Genomic DNA, 20,760 nt, shown 5'->3' on the forward strand with positions numbered 1-20,760 from the left:
CGTAGCAAATATTTGGTCACATGTGGACATGATCCGAAAAGTTCAGTCTTTGAATTTAGACATGTGGTAGGGTCTAAACTGCCTTTCGAGACGAGCCGTCTTTCCATATCACATAGACCAGGAGTGAAAAAGCCAATAAACGGCGTTTGAACTGTGAGTGTATGTGTGTGCGTGTACAAGAGAACTGTGTGAAACTTTACATATACATGTAAAGTAATGAAAATATGAAAAATAATCTAGAATCCTTGTCCGGTATCAGATCGATCCCAAAATCTAATCAGTTCGTGCCAGTCACGAGGCCAAACATCCCTGCAAGTTTCATCCGAATCCATCCTGCGGTTCTTGAAATATCTTGTCCACTGATAAACAAACACGACTTAATTATATTATAAGGTACATAATCACACGTACAAACATTCACATACTTCCCTTGTACACGCACACACATATACTCACAGAGTTGAAACGTTATTTGACTTTTCTTTTTCCGCGTTAAATGTTCACTCACATATACATACATTCATATTTCGCCATCATCCCTTCCTTTCTCATTTATATGTTGTGACGGAGAAAAGTACGAGAGTATTATTATATCACCAGCCTACTTGTATTACACACACACACACAAATATTCACATACCTCGCTTTTTACATACACACACATATACTCACACAGAGTTGAAACGCTTTGTTTTTTTTCACTCTTTCTTTTCTCATTCATACGTTGTGACGGAGAAAGACACAAGAGTCTTATTATAGTAAGATTATGTTAGGGACTTTATCATCTGTCACCGGTATATTTATAGTGAGGGACATGTTATCGATGACACCGTTTACTTGGTATGTTTGTAACTAATTAATTTAATTTAATTATAATCATATGTAATAATTAACACATTGTAAGGTAAACGTTAACGTTTGTGATTAACATAATTTTGAGTTCAGTTAATTATATCATGTCTGGTAGTTATCTCATGTTAAGGTAAACATAAATGTTTGTGGATAACAGGGCAACCTTGATGTTTCTGGGTCGGTGTTCCATAACGTACCAACTTAAGTGTAATTAGCTTTCTTGGTCCTTCACTGTTTAGTTTGCCTTCAAATCTAAAACACGTATTATTTGGATTACCACTACAACACAGGTTGTTCACTTTTTTATAAACTTTAGTAAATAATTGTCTTTTATTTGGACTGTTCACCCATATACATAACGAGCATAAAAGTTATCTATTCAATGTTATTGTTACAGACTTCACTTTAATAACTGCATAGACTAATTTTTTGAAGTTATTACCCGAGCATCGTAGAAACGAAAACATTTCTTAAAAGAAAAAAATTGTTGGGGCAAAATGAGTTATTTCTGATTTCTCGTTATTTCCTCCCTACCTGTTTGAAATCATTACATTGCAAAGGCATTCTTTCGATGTTGACATTTTATCTGTCACTCCTTCCCAGCTGTTTTGATGGCGTGTTCGGTAAAATCTGTGCAAATATTGCAACGTCTTTAAGAGTAAAGATTGGTTAGTATAGTTGTTGTTGAAGTTAAGTGTTCGAAACATAGGTGACATGGCCTTTTTTTTTTTTCAAGAAATTTTCCCTCAACTTTGACCCAATTGTAATTGAGGTTGCTAATAAAATATCTGAATAATTTTTGGTTTTTAACAATCAATATTCTTTTCTCTACTGGATTCCAAGTAAATTTTTTTCCACACTAATGTCTAATTTGATCATTTTCATGATGTTTAAAATTAGGTAAAATGAGTAATGACTAATTTCAATAATTTCTCTTTAACTGCATGATCAAGAAGCTATAGAGAATATTTTATGTAGATTTTTTTTTAATTATTCAGTCGAGTTCCTTTAATTTCATATCATGTGCCATTGTCCCCTCATCCTCTTCATTTGATCTAGATATTTAAAATTTTTTGTTGCTTTTCTGATCTTTCGGACGTCTAGGGATGGATATAGATGTGTATGAGCCTGTTTTCTGGAGAACTGAAATGGCAAATTTACCTTATCTTGGCTTTTTGCTTCAGCAAAATTTGTTTTTTATATGCTCAAAGAGAACGGCGATAATTTTCTGAATTATGTTCAGATTATGTTATAATGTTTTTTAATGCATTTAGGGAAGGCCATTTGCTTAGCTGATATAGTTTTTGTAAGGTTGTAGACATTTGTAAAAAATATATTTTGCCTCAACATCAAAAATACAGTAAAAACTCCTCATTGTGCCCCATTTGCTCCCTATTTAAAAGTAATATCTGTACAGGCATACCTCAACTTAAATTGATAATCGGTTCCAACACATGCGACTTAACTCGAGAAATGAAATAAAAGGAAAAATGCCACAGCTTGGTAAGGTGGATGATGGATATTTGGTTAGGTTGTGTGTTTCCATATAAAAACCAACACACTATATAAAGTTTCCAACAAATCACATTAATTTATATAAAGACATTACGGAGATTATTTGCCAAGAATATTAAGCTGAATATTAGGAGTGTGTCTGTACCGAGAAAGACAGAATAAGTCTTATCTGATGAGATACTCTCTTAACATGGCTACCAATAAACCAACAATGTCTCTAATGAACTCTACTAAGTTTATCTCCTCTCTGGATTGTCTTTCCAGTGCATGCCAAATTATGACCATATTTTGGGTGGGAAAAAATCAAAAATAAAAGGAAAATAAATTATACATTTACCTGATTGGTGACATCAGAGTGCTTGATTGGCCAAAAGTGGAGGTTGGAGGAGAAGCATGGATAATAGCATTGACATCTAAGTTGAAGGAATTGGTTCGTCATCAGGCATTTGCAACTCAAACCATTGACTTTCAAAGTGCAATAAAAACTTGTCTAGAGTGCCTTGAATGTTTTTTTTCTTCTTGTCATCCAGGATAACTCTATAAGGAACATAAACACCATGAACAGCCCCCATAATTTTCGCAGAGTGCATATATGCAAAAGCTTGCTGCATCTTGTGCCTTAGTTCTGGTCCCAGTTGCTGTGTCTCTCATCTTGTTATTACTGTTCATGAAGCTCCATCAACTCTTCTTTTATGAATGGTTGCATATCAACATCAATTAAGTGTCAAGGTTCTCCTCCTCCAAATCCATGTTCAGTTCTTTTGACAATTCCACCAATTCTTTATTTACTTCAGAAGTGTTAATACCCTTAAAATCATTCACAAATTGAGGGCACAGTTTCTTCCAAATGGCATTTCTGTTTCATTCTTCCATGCCTTGCAAGTATCATATGTCTTCCAGAAATTATAGAGTGTGGTGCCATCCTCCATTTCTGATGTTGCTACTCCCTGCTTGAGTATACACCTTTGGTAGTAATGCTTGAAATTAAAAATGATGGCTTTGTTGCAGTAAAGAGGTGGTGTTAGACAGTAGGTGTAAGGCAGTAATATTAAGAAAAATGTCAATGACATTTTGTGGGTGGCTAGGAGCATTGCCTAAAATAAAAAGGACCTTGAATGAAATTTGCTCTCTTTACAGTAGTTTTTTGACTGCTGGAAGAAAGCGATTGAAAAACCAATCTTCAAACATTATGACTGTCACCCAAACATTGGTTTTTGACGTCCATATAACATGTTTTGGGATATTCCTAAGTGCTTTTGGATTTGCAGCATGATAAATTTAGAGAGGCATTAACTTACAAGCAGTTGCTTCTGACATGAGAGTCATGATCTTTAGAGACCTTAAAACTAGGTACAAACTTCTCTTTAGCTATGAAGGACCAGTCTGGTATTCTTTTCTAGAAAAATTAGTTTCATCTACATTGAAAATTTACTGAGGAATAAAGCCATTGTCTTCAATAATCTTCACTGAAGTTGTATGAAACTTAGCCACTGCTACTGTGTCCACTGATGCACTTTTGCCTTGGACTGTAACATTCAGAAAAGTGAATTGCCTAAACCATCCTGAAGTGGCCTTCAAATCCTTTGTCATCTCCTCGGGATACTTCTTAAGGTCATTGTTCAACAAAGTGCTCTCTCTTGAATTATCATCTGGCATATAAGGATACATTAATGAGTTGCCATTGAAACCACAGGGAAAGAAGCTGCTCCATTTCGCCAATGATTTTGCCTTGCCTCTTTCATTGGTAATTTTGGTGTTCTTCAACTTTGGAGCAATGTCTTGGATGTAAGTTGAAACCCTTACCATATCATGAATAATTGCAGATATCATTGTCTGACATAAGCCATTGGCATGCACTATCAGTACCATCTTTTCATTTTTTTCATAGCATTTGATCATCACCAATGTATCCTCCAAAGAAATAGCCACCAGTACTAGGAGCTTTCTTGGAGCAGCATGGTGCATGAAAAAATCCACAAATTTATATAGTCAACACAAACACATGTTTGTGTTGATTGTGCCAATAAACATGATGGTAATTCAAAAGGGTCAAAAGTTTGTGATATTTGCAGAAAAAGGAAAGTGAAACTTCTAAGGAAAATTCCTTTTTGGCTAGTAAAAGCTGGTTTAAATGGTTTGAGAAGTGCATGAATTTGTACAACATAAAACTGACTGGTGAAACTGAGTTCTGACATAGAGGCTGCCACTAATTATGCCAAGCAGTTGACGAAAATGATTGCTGAAGGGTGCTACACACTAGAACAGTATACAATGTTGATGAAACTGCACTTTTGTGGAAGCACATGCCGGCTACAAGTTTTATTTCTCAAGAAGAAAAATCAACACCAAGATTTAAAGTTTCCAAAAATTGTCTGACACTTCTTTTAGGAGGAAATGCTGCTGGTGATATGAAATTAAAGCCCCTACTTGTGTGTCACTATGAAAATTCAAGGGCTTTCAAGAGTTACACAAAGCTTAATCTACCTCTGATTTGGCATTCAAATTACAAGGCATGATTGACTAAGAGCCTTTCCAAAGAGTAGATTACAAATGTTTTTGTCCTGCTGGAGAAAGATACAGTGCTAGACATGTTTACAACAAAGCATTGCTTCTTTTAGATAATGCATCAAACCCCTTGCAAATTTAGATGACATTTCTGATAATGTGAGAGTAGAATATATCCCTAAGAATAAAATTTCTCTGCTCCAGTCAGTGGATCAAGGTGTGATAGCTAATGTCAAGGCATATCATATAATAACTTTCAAACAACTTATGAAAGCAATTGACAGATAGGGTAAACCTACAGTTAGAGATTCTGGGAAGAAGTTCAAAATAATGGTAATATAGCTCATGGGATGAAGTGAAACCTTTAACTTTGAATAGTACTTGGGAAAATAAAAGGCCAGACTGTATCCCCAAGCAGAGAGACTACATCAAATTCAGAAAGATATTGTGATACTTGCAAAGGATTTAGTATTTGAAGAAGTCATAGAGGATGATGCGATTGAGTTGCTAGTATCCCAGAGCGAAAGTTTATCTAATAAGGAGCTGGTGCTGTTAGAAAAAGAACAAGCTGAGACAATGGAAGTTCCTCCTAAATCTCTAAAATTGACTACAAAAAATTATTGCTAAAGTATTGGCATTTATAGAGGAAGATCTTCAAGTTTTTGCTGATAATGATCCTAATTGTGAATATAACAAAAATTAGAAGAGGAGTTTACAATGAGCTCTGTTCCTTCACTGAGCTGTACAAAAAGATTATGTTTTATAAACAACAAACAACTTTGGATAAGTTCTTCACCTCTTAAGCTGATGTTGGTGATAAAGATAGTAAATGATATCTACCTACATCCCTCACACAGTAGTCAACATCTTTTGGGGTAAGAATGTACTCTTATGATATGATTCTTGTTAATTCCCTAACCATATTCTTCTTGATATGCTTTTGTGATTTTTACGTATATACTTATATTCTACTGTGTGAGTTTAGAAATTAATTTCATCTTTGAAGGTGATTGTGTTGCTTGTTTCCTGTTGTTTTCTTGTGCTTTTTTTTTTTAAATTGTCTTTAGGAACACAATCTCACTTGATAACATGAAAATCAATAGGCAAACTAATTTCATTTTATGGTATTTTGTGTTACAGCCAGATTTTCAGGAATGCATTATTTGCATAAAGCAAGGGATTCCTGTTTGCATGTGTGTGTGCATGCACACACACACACACACACGCACGCACACATACTTATAACATGCATATTGAACTACTGTATACATGTACTCGTGCATTTTTTTTATCCAACATCAGTCTTATCCACTCTTATACTGTCATATCTTTTCTTACTTTGCAGTTGTGCTAGCATTGAACTATTACAACCTGTTGTAGAAGAACATTGATTCCTCCAGAAAGTTTGTTGCCATTCATTTATGGATTCTGTGTTGTAGTCTACACTGCATACATTAACCATATCCACATTCATTAATGTAGAAATAGAAGCATTTTTGTCTACAATACTGACTGGGAGAGGATCTATTCAGTAGAAAATGTATCTGCATTGTATATTTTCCACAAATGTAAATCCATGGGATTTAAGACAAGAAACTGAGTCATAATAGAGACTGACATTTCTTAATTTTTAAGAATTCCTCAAGAATTGAAATGGAGGACATTAATGAGTTGGACACTTCTAACATAACTGTTTTTAACAATGTAGACACAATTACACAGACATTCAGTGGTGAGAAACCATTAGCAAGTGAAACACTTAATAAGAAAACATCGGTAAGCAGAAATATTTACTGTGAAATATGTGGAAAATCTTTTGCCTCGAACAGTAATTTAACAAAGCACAAAAGAATCCACACTGGAGAAAAGCCATTTCAGTGTGAAATATGCGGGAAAGCCTTCACTCAAAATTCTCATCTTGTTGTTCATATACGTAGTCATACAGGAGAAAAACCATTCCGCTGTAAAATATGTGACAAATCTTTTGTTTCTGACAGTGATTTAACAAGACACAAAGTCATACACTCTGGAGAAAAACCGTATCACTGTCAAATATGTGGAAAATCTTTCACCAATAATTCAAATCTTGTTATCCACATACGTAGTCACACTGGAGAAAAACCCTTCTGCTGTGAATTATGTGGAAAATCTTTTGTTTCCAATATTCATTTAACAAGCCACAAAAGAATACACACTGGAGAAAACCTCTGTTATTGCAAAATCTGTGGGAAATCGTTCATTAATAATTCAAAACTTGTTATCCACAAAAGTAGTCACACTGGAGAAAAACCCTGTCATTGTGAAATATGTGGTAAATCATTTGTCTCTAACAGTAATTTAACAAGACACAAACTAATACACACTGGAGAAAAATCCTTCCACTGTGAAATATGTGGGAAGTCTTTTGTCTCCAACATTATTCTAACAAAGCACAAAAGAATCCACACTGGAGAAAAACCATTTCACTGTGAAACATGTGGGAAATCATTCTCTGTCAATTCCAGTCTTGTAGTTCACAACCGTAGTCACACTGGAGAGAAGCCTTTTCACTGTGAAATATGTGGGAAATCTTTTGTTGAGAATTCTAAACTGACCATTCACATACGTAGTCACACTGGAGAAAAACCATATCGCTGTGAAGTGTGTGGGAAATCTTTTGTTAATAATAGTGATCTAACAAAACACAAAAGAATACACACTGGAGAGAAACCTTATCATTGTGATATATGTGGGAAATCTTTTAAGACTAACAGTCACTTAAAGGCACACAAACGAATACACACTAGAAAGAATTCTTTTAACTGTGAAATGTGAGAAATTCTTTGGTTACAAATCTAAACTTGTAGTCCACCAACATACACTCATTGGAGAACATTTATCATGGTGAAATATGATGGAAATCAATGTCTTGGAATTATCATTTTTCTATCAGTGTACTCTCATTTGATAATAACGCTTCCGCTAAAATATTTTGGAAAGCCTTTTTTCATCATCATCATCATCGTCGTCGTTTAACGTCCGCTTTCCATACTAGCATGGGTTGGACGATTTGACTGATCAACAACACCTAGATCAACATCTGTAACCGGTGTGAATTCCCAGCAAGGATAAAAAGGAACTTCACCATGCACAACAATAGAATGCTTACATTTTACCATCTTATTGAGATGCATAAACATGGACCTCAGACCCATAGTCTCTGGTATAGAGAGACCATTCTACAAAATCTCATGGCTCCTATCCAGAATCCTGAAACCCCTACTGTCAACTTTCCCAGGTCATGTCAACAGCTCAGACGAGGTCATCCAACAACTGCTTTGTCTCAAACCTGACATGCTCAGACACAACAGGTATACTTTCAGTTTAGACCTGGTCTCCCTATACACCTCGGTTCCCATGATTGACCCAATCAGAGAATGTATTGCCTCCTTGAACCTAAACTGCTTCAGATTTACCTCCTCTGACATTCACCAGCTACTATCAGTTATAGTCACCAACACACTTTGATTTCTTGGACAACACCTACAAAAAGTATTCAGGCCTGCTTATGGGGTCCAGCCTCTCAGGCCTGCTCACTATTGCTTCTTTAGACTGGTTGGAGCATAGGGCACAAAGCGTCTGCCATGCATATACCTTTTTCATCAGGTCTGTGGACAACATTCTCATGCTCGCCCCATCCCAAAAAGATGTCTCCACTATACTGGAGAAGTTCAATAAAATGAACCAATGTATTAGCTTCACCATTGAACACCTTAACAGTGATGGTTTTCTCTTCTTGCTCGACTTTCAGCTAAACATCATGGACGAGGGGAAAATTGACACAGTGTTCTACAGAAAATATACTTGCCAGGACCTCTTCATCTGCTATAAATTGGCCCTCTCTATCATGGCCAAGATGAACTATGAACATAACAAGATCAACCAGATATGCAAAAGATGCAGTGACCACACCAGCTGGGTTGCACATGTTACTCAGTTCCTAAAGACACTTGGGGGCCAACTGATATCCTACATCCATTTCTAACTCCATACCAGAATACAGGCCAGCTAAATGTCACAGGAATCTCTCTAAAGCTTGTTTCCTGAAGATTCCTCACTTTAATGAGAAAACCACCTTGGCCATCTACAAGGCTATCTGCAGGGAAGGACTCAACATTTGGTTGGCCCATTCAGGACCGTCGCTATGCAAACACCTATTAATGAAGTGGTCATGTGCAGTACAACAGCCCTGCACACTAACAAACTGTCCCATTCGCAACTCTAATGTGCGCTTACATATGTGCGAAGTATACCAAATATGATGCTCCAAATGTGACAACCACTACATTGGTAGCACAACACAACCACTACATGTCTGAATTAAGGAGCATCTCACCACCATGTCCTCCTTCTGCAAGTATCTGACCAGATGTGGCAACACCACCAAGGAAATAGATGCCTCCATTCTAGCCTCTGAGAATAACACTGGCAATCTCTCTATATATGAAACTGAGAATGTGTGTCTGTCTGTATGTGTACTTCACTAAAACTCAAGAATTACCCATCCAATTTTATTCAAATTTTACATATGTATTACTCAGGGTCCATGGAGTGTCATGGGCTAAAAAAATTTTCAACTTCCAACCTAATGTGGGCCCGGAGCAATCTCTTAGACTGGTTCGGTATTACGTGTCAAAAGTGAAAAAATAACATCTATATTGTAATGTGATATAATATTGTTTCATTTTTATTCTTTCACTTTTAATATTTGCAGCACGGAAGGTGTTTATAAGCCATTTAAAAATAACACACAAAAACCGTTAGATTCACTTCAACATTTAAATTTAATTTGTCAAAATATTTTTGTCGCTTTGAGACTGCGACCTGTTCACTGACAAAATTCCGTGCTGCATGGAATTTTGTCAGTGAACAGGTCGCAGTCTCAAAGCGATGAAAATATTTTGACAAATTAAATTTAAATGTTGAAGTGAATCTAATGGTTTTTGTGTGTTATTTTAAATGACTTATAAACACCTTCCACACTGCAATTGTTTTCGTTCCAGCACACGATCTCAGATCAGGTCACTTGCTATGCAAGTACATCTCCATAACTTTTAATATTGTTTCACTTTTAATTCTAATGTGATAACACTAACATCATCTTATTTTACACATTTACCCATTCAGTTACCAGTTACTAATTATCGTAGTAGTTGCAACAGTGCAAGGTATTTACAGTTACATATCAACCCTTAAATTAACATTTAATACATGTGCTTAATTTATATATATAAAATTCTTTGTCTCTCTATAATCACAACAGCGACAAGGTAGGTACGTGATAACCTTTTCTTTACCAAACCTGATGTTGTTTTATGTATGTATGTATGTATGTATGTATGTATGTATGTATGTATATATATATATATATATATAGTTCAAAAACACAATAACAAAAAAACAACAAAGTGAGGACGTGATATGGATAGTATTATTGGACGCTCAGGAAAGGAAAGAGAGAGTGTATGACGTTTCGGGCGTAGCCCTTCGTCGGGAAGATGGAAAGTTCGGAGAATGGAAGAACGGAGAAAGAGGAAAATGGTACCGATGCCCACGAGGTTACATATATATATATATATATATATATATATATATATATATATATATATATATATATATATATATATATATAAGCAATGTTAATTCTCTAAATGAAGTATTAACAGTAACTGCACGATAAAGTGAAGTATATTGCCACTTAAGTGTGGCTGACCCCTAGGGGTGGATGTTACTGTTGCTTTTAGCCCCAGGAGGACATCTCCTCCAGCTGGCTTATCGACACACTACTGTGTCCTGTTTGCCAAGGGAAGTTATCCCTCTCATCGTGATCTGTAGCACGAACGGACCCGGGTTTCAGGGTTATTTCCCTTCGTCAGCATCCGATAGCCACTGATCTTTGATGAGAGAGATAAATTCTTGGCAATCTTATGTATACTTTTCCAATGAAATTCTTCACTGATATCGAAAAGGTGAAAACAAGCAATGTTAAGTCTCTAAATGAAGTATTAACAGTAACTGCACGATAAAGTGAAGTATATTGCCACTTAAGTGTGGCTGACCCCTAGGGGTGGATAAACCAGCTGGAGGAGATGTCCTCCTGGGGCTAAAAGCAACAGTAACATCCACCCCTAGGGGTCAGCCACACTTAAGTGGCAATATACTTCACTTTATCGTGCAGTTACTGTTAATACTTCATTTAGAGAATTAACATTGCTTGTTTTCACCTTTTCGATATCAGTGAAGAATTTCACTGGAAAAGTATACATAAGATTGCCAAGAATTTATCTCTCTCATCAAAGATCAGTGGCTATCGGACGCTGACGAAGGGAAATAACCCTGAAACCCGGGTCCGTTCGTGCTACAGATCACGATGAGAGGGATAACTTCCCTTGGCAAACAGGACACAGTAGTGTGTCGATAAGCCAGCTGGAGGAGATGTCCTCCTGGGGCTAAAAGCAACAGTAACATCCACCCCTAGGGGTCAGCCACACTTAAGTGGCAATATACTTCACTTTATATATATATATATGTATATATATATATATATAAGCATTCAAAAGAAATTAAGAAAATGGAGATATAGCATTTAATAAAAAATTATTATCTGCAAAAATCAAGTATAGTCCCTTACAGTTGTTTCAATTAAACCTAAAAGATTAAATAGCAATTAGTAAAATCATTATTTTAGGCAAAATCTATTCAGAAGGGTAGAAGAAAGATATACCGTTAGGTTTTTTATGTGTTGTATTTTCGAATCATCACACCAGACTGAGTATTATTTTTACGGCTAATATTGGCATATGCCTGGGTTAGGGGATTCTAGATTGTTTTAGTGGGTAGTGGACACAGCACAAATGTTGCAAGCAGCATTTGCGGCCTTAGAACCTTGATTAAAAGCAAAAAGGTGTTGAAAATGTTCATTTATCTTAACTTGACATTCCATTTTAATAATCTGAAAATAAACAAGAATTAACTAAAATTAACTAGAAAAAAACAAAATAGATTCCAAAATGATTCAAAAATAGAATTCTCGAAAAAAATAGATTTCAAAATTTAAAAAAACGGCGGGAACTTAGTTGCCAACCCAATATATATGTATATATATATATGTATGGTGCCATGCTGGTAAAATGTGAAGCACTTAGCTCCAGAAAAGTATTGCAGCACCTCCGTGAGATTGATGTGATTCGAACTTAAAGTGGTCTGTAGCTGAAATATAGCTTTAAAAAGTATTATACGTACAATACATTTTCAAAGAATATTCCCTTTCAATAATAGTAGCTACGTCTACTAGGAAAAACCCTGTCAACACGAAGGCACTAAATCAAATTCAACACATGTCGTACTGGTATATAAATAGAAAGGAAAAAACAAAACACGATAGCTACACTGGTTACGTTTGTTATTCTTCAGATCTTTGAGGAATAACGACCTCTATAACTGCAACTTTTCCGAGATAAAATACTGAAAATTCGGAAAATTACGGAAACTACTAACATTGGAGGTTTGTTATTGTTTATATCTCTCTCCCCTCTAAAGGTAAGTGCTTTTGAACTAGCTTGCAAACCAGCCAAAGGTAAGATAAGTTATTAAATTTTTAATATATTTTCCTTTTCTAATGATTTAGTGTTATAATAAAAATAACATTTATATAACATATATATATATATATATATATATATATATATATATATATATATATATACGAAGTATCTATCTATCTATCTATATATATATATATATATATATATATATATATATATATATGTATATATATATATACGAAGTATCTATAGACAATTTCGTTATTGTAACAATGTGTACTTGCGCACATATGCACACATTCATGTATGTATATATAGGTACATGAATATATAGCTTGCTCATCCCTGACATGGTCTTTCCCCTCTCCTTGTCTCAGAGTTTCCTCTCTCTGTCCCCTCCCCCCCATTTCGCTCTCACTCTCTGTTGCACCTCTGCTTCGCTTTCTCTTTCTCTCTTACCCTATCTACTTCCCTCTGCTAACCTGTCACCCTCTTTCCCTCCTTGCCTTTCATTCTCTCTCCCTCTCAGGTCAATCTCCTTCTCTCTCTTCCCCTCTCTGTCCTTCTATTCCGCTCTCTCCCTCCCCCTCTTCCTCTGTATCCCTCCCTGACCAATCTCCTTGTCGCTCTCTCTGTCCCACTACTTCACTCGCTTTCTCCCATATCCCGAGTAAAGTAAAGATGTCACAGAACTGGTCATCAAAAGAGCTGGAATTGTTCGTGCATGCATGGAAGATCTCCGAAGGCGACCCACCCAACAACTTCATTGTGGCGGCACTTAAAAGTAATAATTTCTCTAGAACCACAGCTCAGATAGAGCGAAAAAAACACAAATTCTTCTGTTCTTATGATTTAATTCGACAACTGCCCCAAGGATGACAAAAAGGATGGAAGAAACCTTCAGGGCCCAACAATCCCTCAAAAGAACAAAGCAAAAGCCACGTTTGAGGGGACTGCAAATGAGGGAAACAATGATACAGGTTCAGCCCCAACGCGCCAGAAGACCAAAGAGGTGTGAGAGCCAAAAGAGGAAAAGATGAAAGCAAACCCAACAAAACAAAACAAAAGCTGTCAAAAGCAAAGAAGAAGAAAGAGTAAAAAAAAAAATTGTGATAACATCATCTTTGCATGACCAATATTTCTAAAGATACCTGTTGTTGCAAAAGCTAGCACAGATGGTTTTGTAATTTAGCAGTCATCTTTATACTATAGATATGAGATAAATTCATGAAATATTTTACAAATTTTGACGTTATCTCATCTAAAGGTCATCTTATATGCAGAAATATACAGTATATATACATAATATATATATATCTATAGGTGGGGAGAATTCACAAAAAAACCCCAAAAGATGAAGACAGGTGGTGTAGACAACAGACATGTATTAGTTTAATGCTCAGGAAGTGAAAAAGTCTTTAATGTTTCAAGCTTATGCTCTTCCACAGAAAGAAACAAGGAGAGAGAATAAAGAATGTGTAGTGGCTAGCGATACATCATAGCGAATGCCGGACAGAGGGGTCACACAGGAGAGCTAGGAAGAAGGGGTGATAATAAAGTAGTGGTGATCCCAAAATGAAGGTGCACGTGCGTGTGTAGAAGAGAGCATGTATGTACGTGTAGAAGAGGGCTGGTGACCTTGACGTGTGTGAATGTGGGGCTGGGAAGTGGTCAGTGCCAGTGTGTGTGTTGTGGTGTGGTGTGGTGTTGGGAGGTGGGGAGGCGAGAGTAGGGCAAGCAAGGGTGGGGTGTCGGTTAGGCTGAGGGGAGTAGAGGTGGGGTATGTTGGTAGGCTGAGGGGGGTAGAGGTGGGGTATGTGGGCAGGCTCATGGTGGGGATATAGATGGGTATGTGGGAGTGGGTATGAGGGATGGGATGGATAAGGAAGGTGAGGTTGGATTGTGTAGGGGTTGGGGTGGGGTGACGATAAAGGGGGAAAGAAGATGGGTAAGAGTGAAGAGAAGAAGTAGGAGTCAGAGCAAGAGAGGAGAGGTGAGTGGGAGGAAGTAGGTGTGAGGGGGAGAGAGGGGAGGAGAGTTGAGCCCATATGGCGCAAAGGAGCTAAGAGAGAAGATTAAACCCTGTTCACAGTGCAAACGGGAGTCCAGATGGCCCCTGTGCAAGGACAATTCGAACACAGACAGGTGTTCAGTAGAGCGATACATACACTACATATATCTCGGCAATGACACCCCGGTCTGGTCTCGTGCCATTTCCGCTCTACTGAACACCTGTCTGTGTTCGAATTGTGTGTATATATATATATATATATATATATATATATATATATATATATATATATACATATATTTATATACACACACACACACACACACTCATATATATAGAATATATATATATATATATATATATATATATATATATATATATAGGAAAATTACAGAAATTTTTCTACCAGTGGCTAGCATGTATAAAATAGTCAAAAGACAACATATTTCATCATATAAAATTAGTGTACATTTAAACACAAAAGAGGTGACCCTAACAGGACACCTTGCATGCTAGAAGGAACAGTTAAAGTCCGATTCACAGTTAAGAGCAATTTTGAAGGGAATGAAAAATAAAAACATTTACAATAGTTACCACCTGTAACTAGGTTTCAAACATTAATGAACAAATAAAATGATTTGTGATGTGTGTTCTCATCAGCAGGGTCGCCAAAAATTAACATATAATTATGAGACAAAATAGCACATGTCTCATCTTTATACGTTATAATTTTTCATAAAAATGTACTTCAAAATTACTAAAATCATATTAAGAAAATATACAGGGTAGGAAAATCACAGAAATTTACATATATGTGTGTGAGACATATTGAGTCAAGTACATCAAAATCAAATGGAAATTGTAATTGTGATCCCCGTGCCGGTGGCACATAAACAGCACCATCTGAATGTGGCCAATGCCAGCACCGCCTTGACTGCCATCTGTGCCGGTGGCACTTAAAAAGCACCAACTGATCGTAGTCGTTGCCAGTCTCCTCTGGCCCTTGTGCTGGTGGCACGTAAAAAGCACCCACAACACTTGGAGTGGTTGGCGTTAGGAAGGGCATTCAACTGTAGAAACACTGCCAGATTAGACTTGAGCCTGGTGCAGCCTCCTGGCTTCCCAGACCCCAATCAAACCGTCCAACCTATGCTAGCATGGAAAATGGACGTTAAACAATGATGATGATATAATATATATACATATATATATGTATACATGTATATATACACACACACACACACATATATATGTATGTATATATACTTCAATAGGTTTTGGCCAGTATTGGCCCAGGCCATGTCGAACTTAATAGCACCACCTGGCGAAGTCATTCAAGTCAGGAATCGGACAACATGGCCCACTCAAGTAGAGAGTTATTGCTTACAGAGACAAATCTGGGATTTCTTGAAAGAATTTGTCCAAAGACTTCTTGGACTTTATGGGGGTCTGTTTCTGCTTTAATGTGTTTTGGTGTAATCTTAAAGAGAGTGGTGTCAATTGAAGTGAAATAATTGTACTGTATTGTTGTTATATGATGTGAGTATGATTTATGTCATGGGCGGATAGCATGGGGCTCAGGTCTTGGGTGTATCTCAAAGGTGATGCCAACATCATTTGGGCAATGCTGATGGAATATTTTCCACATCAGGCAGATGATGTAGTACTCACAGCGGTGTTAGAGAGAATAAAGCCCGAGTTTTTCTTGTCAACCCCAATAGCCAAGGCTTGTCATGCCATCTATCTTTTTTACATTTGACCTTTGAGGTGCTTCAACTTTCATGATACTTTGTTTCATGTGGACAGACCACAGTGGACAACAGTATTCAAAGTGGGGCTGGGCAAAAGTGGAGAAGAGAAGGATAATGGTCTGGATATCTTTCAACTGGAAGGTTCTGAGAATCCAGGAACACATTCTGCAGGCCATGTCAACTTTGCTGTTTATATGAGTGGCCCGGCTTATGTTGTTGTCCACAAATTACTCCCAAGTCTCTGATGCTATGAGAGTTTCACCTGAAGAAAGGGAGTGTGGGAGTTTAAGGGTATTCTCTTTTCCGAAGTGGATTAACTCAAATTTGTCCTCGTTCAGCAGCATATTATTCTTTTCCACCCATTGGATGACAGCCAGTAGATCTGACTGAAGGCATGTCCGGTCACCCACTATATTGATGACCTTCTGGATCTTGGAATCATCTGCAAAGATTCTTATGTTGCTGTGTTTAATGATGTTAGTAATGTCATTGATATTGTTACGCCGCACGTGGATCTCCGAGAGAAAACTCGCGTGCGACGACGAACGCCCAGTGAATCAGGAGTCCATCACGACTAGCTAGCGCGGACGCGAGAACTTTCGAGTGATAGATAGATAGAGAGAGACAGACAGACAGACATATAGCTCGCTCCGGCCAGTCATGGTATTAGCTGTCAGTAGCCAAAGAATCGACAGGCCAGCAACAGGCATGCAGGCAGACAGACAGATACTTCACTAGCAGGCAGTGAGCACTTTCACTTCTGACAGCTAATAGCATGATAGTGCCCAAAGTTCTTCTCAACATTTAACATTACAAAGTTTCCTTTTCTTTTCAACTATTTAACATCACAAAGTTTTTCACTCATTTCACATTACAAAGTTCGTTTACCAAGAGTCATTTAACAAAGTTCTTTTGCTTCTTTTGTTTTTCTTTTCTTTTCCTTTCTTTTAACAACACAGTTAACAACTCAGTTCTTTTTTTCTCTTCTATTCTTTTAAAAACATTTAACAACAGAGTTCTTTCTTTTTCTTTCTTTTCTTCACAAAAACCTTTAACAACACAGAGTTCATTTTTTTTTTCCTCTTTTCTTTACAAAACATTTGACAACGCAAGTACACTTTCTTTAAAAAATATAAACAAACATTTACCGTAACAAATTTCTTTTACTTCGGCCAAACGCAATCTGCTACTACATCAACGTGTCAGCCGCAACAGTTCCCTCTGTCTGTTCCTCTCTCTCACTGACTCTATCCATTTCGCTGACTGGTCTCTTCTGCCAACAGTCTCTCTCTGTCAGTCTCTCTCACCGACTGCTCTGTCCATCTGGCTTCTCTTCACTGACCGCTTCTCCCACACCGACTGGTCTTCTGTCCTGACTGCTCCTGTCACTCACTGGGCTTCCAAATCTACACTCCCGTATTTATGTCAGGTAATCAGCCAGAAAGATAGGCATACCGTACCTAACAGTGCTGCGTTCCCCCCTCCAAAGCTGGGTTAGTTTCTCACAGTTCCTATCTACTTTAAACTCTCGGTGACCGGAGAGGGTCAGAGATCAAGTTCCTACGGCCATAAATAACCGTGCTCGTTGACCGGACAAAGGAAATACCACTGACCTGAACAACTAGAACACGGTTTCAAACCCAGCTCGTGGAAAAGGGACATAACGTTTTTGTTTTTGTTTTTCGGTGGTCGTATCACTATAGATGAGGAAAAGAAGTGAGCCCAACACAGTGCCTTGTGGAACAGCACTACTGACTTTCACTGGGCTTGATTTTACTCCTTTGACTACGTGTTGGGTTCTGTCTGTTAGGAAACACTTGGTCCATTGTAGTAACTTTCCAGAGACACCAATGTTAGATAGTTTTTTCAAGAGAATCTTATGATTAACCTTGTCAAAGGCCTCACTGAAATCAAGGTAGATGACATTGGTGTTGGAGCCCTCTCCCAAAGCTCTCGAAATGTCATCAATGTCATCAAAGTGATGCAGAACACCCTGTTGGTTGGGGTTCAGCAGTCTGTTGCTTTCAAGAAAGTGGGTTATTCATGATCTCACCACCCTCTCAAATACCTTGATGATATGAGAGGTGAGTGAGATTGGGAAATAGTTCACTGCAAGTGATTTGTTTCCCTTTTTGAAAACTGGGACAGAAAGTTTCCAGGAATATAGCTAGCATCCAGTGAGTTCCTCCACAGATTAGCAATAGGAGATGCAAGTTGGTATCAACACACCTTTAGGATACAAGCAGGGAACCTATCAGGGCCTTCTGCTGAATTGTGTTTAATTTTGTTTATTGCCGCTAAGACATCAGGGGTGCCAAATGTTATGTCCGATATAATGTGTTGACTATTAACATCACTGATACAGTCCAGATCAGCCATATCAGGAAGATAAAGTGAATGTTAAGTGTAGGAAGTCGATAAAATGATACCTTCATTGTGCCTGACATTTAAACATCAGTGGTGTTGGGATAAGACACTGTATCATAGTTGACATTCTCACTGTAAGCCTTCTCTCAGTTGAGTTATCTCACTATCTGGATTCTGCTTGTGGTCGCCTCTGGGTCATCTCCTTTTTACCAACTAACGTTTACCTACAGTGTTTTAGTATTTATAATTATCCAAACTAGTTAGAAGGAGAGACATATTGTTGAGAACAATGAATTTCGTTGGCGGTCTGTTATCTCTATTCTCGCTTTCAGTGAAATAGAAGAGGTTAGAAGTGGCAAAGACATTATTCTGCTTAGCAAAGGCATCTAGCAAATGTAACTGCTGTCACTCACAGAAAAACTATTGTTTTACCGTGAGAAAAGTGCTGTTGAACTGTTGAGTGAAATTTGGCTATCAAGGATTGAATCCACGCTAGGCCTGCATGAATCCACTACAACTCATATCCTGTACTAAAACATGTTATATGGAATTAAAGATATTCCAAATTTTCCAGTTTTTGTTTTATTCTGCAAATATAATTCTCCAGAATTTTCAAGTAGTATGTCTACTGCGTTTAAAATAAAACATCTATATACATACATTTGATTACTGGAATGTGCAGATGAGCTTCCACAAGTGCATAACTTGGATTATAACCCCATCTATATGCTACATTGTGTGTGTGTGTGTGTGTGTGTGTGTGTGAGTGAGAGAGAGAGAGAGAGAACAAATACACAACTTAGGGCTTCATTCTTAGTTTCCATTTATCAAAACTACTCACAAGCATTTGGCTGGTCCAGAGCTATAGCAAAATATACTTGCTTCTAAGGTGCCATACAGTTGCAGTGAACCCAAAATCACATGATTGGGGAGCGAACTTCTTAAACCCACAACTATGTTTTGATGTGTAAGGTACGACCGTGCGAACTCATAAAAGGAGAAATGGTGACGAATGGAAAAACAGAGGACTCCTTTTATTTAAACGTGTCACACGGTCGAACACATAATTATATATCTCATGGATGATATAGATGATATGTTATGCGACGATAACATAGATGACCAGTAATGAAAGACCACAACCGTATTAGATGAATAACAGATATTTATTATAGCGTTACAGATGTATGTCTGTGTGTGAGTGTGAATGCGACATATAAGAACATAATCAAAGACAGGCCGTCGTACAAAGAAAAGTGTGTATGTGAGTGATACATGTGTGAGTTATTACAGCAGATAGAGTCAATAACACGTGAGCAATTATACCAGATCGTTAGTACACTATAGGAAAAGTTCTGTATGTGAAAGTGAGGAGAGGCTGAGTGTGGCAGTGCTGATCACTAGTTGTGATGTCGTGGCATCGATGCCGGGCCGTGATTCTTGTTATACAGATGTTCGTCGCTGGCTGAGAATTTCTTGTCTGTTTATTTACCGTGGTGAAGCTGAGTCACCTAACAGAATCGAAGAGAGAGATGTGCCGCGGTAATTTGGTTTGGTGTACATAGTAAGTCGTGTTGACGCTGGTGGTGTAGAGGCTGCTTGGTAGGTGCTGGTTAGTAGTCGCAGACTCGTATTACTGATGTGGCGACGGCGGTGGTCATCGTGGCTGGACGAAGCTGTTGAAGTGGTCGCTGGAACTGCTGCTGCTGTCGTGTGGTACACGGAACAGTTCTCAAAGAGAAACTGGACCGAGACAAATTATTGGGTATGAGTTAAAGCTATTTATAACAAACTATGGGCTCCCGAAGGCTTCAGAATTTTACTCTATCACGTGACCTTATTAGGGGCCGTGATTGGTCAGTTTGCGTTCTGGCGGGAACGATTCGAAGAAGTTGCCGATTCGAATAATGATCAGTCACGTGATGGACAAGGAATGGGTTCTCTACTACGCTCGCATTTATTTATATTTAAATGAGAAGATTGTATGTAATGGCGATAGTAGTTTGTATCTAATGGCGGGAGGTAGTTTCACTACAGATGTTTGTTTGATTCGTGTGTTTGTGTCTGTAGCAATTTTACTTATAATTCAAAATTTTTTTCCTTTCTCTTCACATCTTCAAAACCTGAATTGTTAGTTTCAAGCTTTTCTCCCAGCAAAGTTAAAGATATTTTAGTG

The 20,760-nt window shown here is 37.5% G+C and overlaps 1 protein-coding gene across 2 annotated transcripts; it reads left to right on the top strand.

The window, feature by feature from the left end:
• Positions 1-731: 731 nt before the first annotated feature.
• On the top strand, positions 732-9,582 carry LOC106871815 (uncharacterized). 2 transcript variants are annotated; one of them, XM_014918463.3, is made up of 2 exons: positions 732-840; positions 6,218-9,582. In XM_014918463.3, the coding sequence occupies exon 2, from the start codon at positions 6,526-6,528 to the stop codon at positions 7,684-7,686; it is 1,161 nt and encodes a 386-aa protein (XP_014773949.1). In that variant the 5' UTR covers positions 732-840; positions 6,218-6,525; the 3' UTR covers positions 7,687-9,582. The 2 variants fall into 2 exon arrangements, with proteins under 2 accessions (XP_014773949.1, XP_014773950.1); XM_014918464.3 differs by having other exon boundaries at positions 804-1,142.
• Positions 9,583-20,760: the final 11,178 nt, after the last annotated feature.

This window comes from Octopus bimaculoides, chromosome 8 (genome assembly GCF_046866305.1).
Source record: "Octopus bimaculoides isolate indiv1 chromosome 8, ASM4686630v1, whole genome shotgun sequence".
NCBI lineage: Eukaryota > Metazoa > Mollusca > Cephalopoda > Octopoda > Octopodidae > Octopus > Octopus bimaculoides.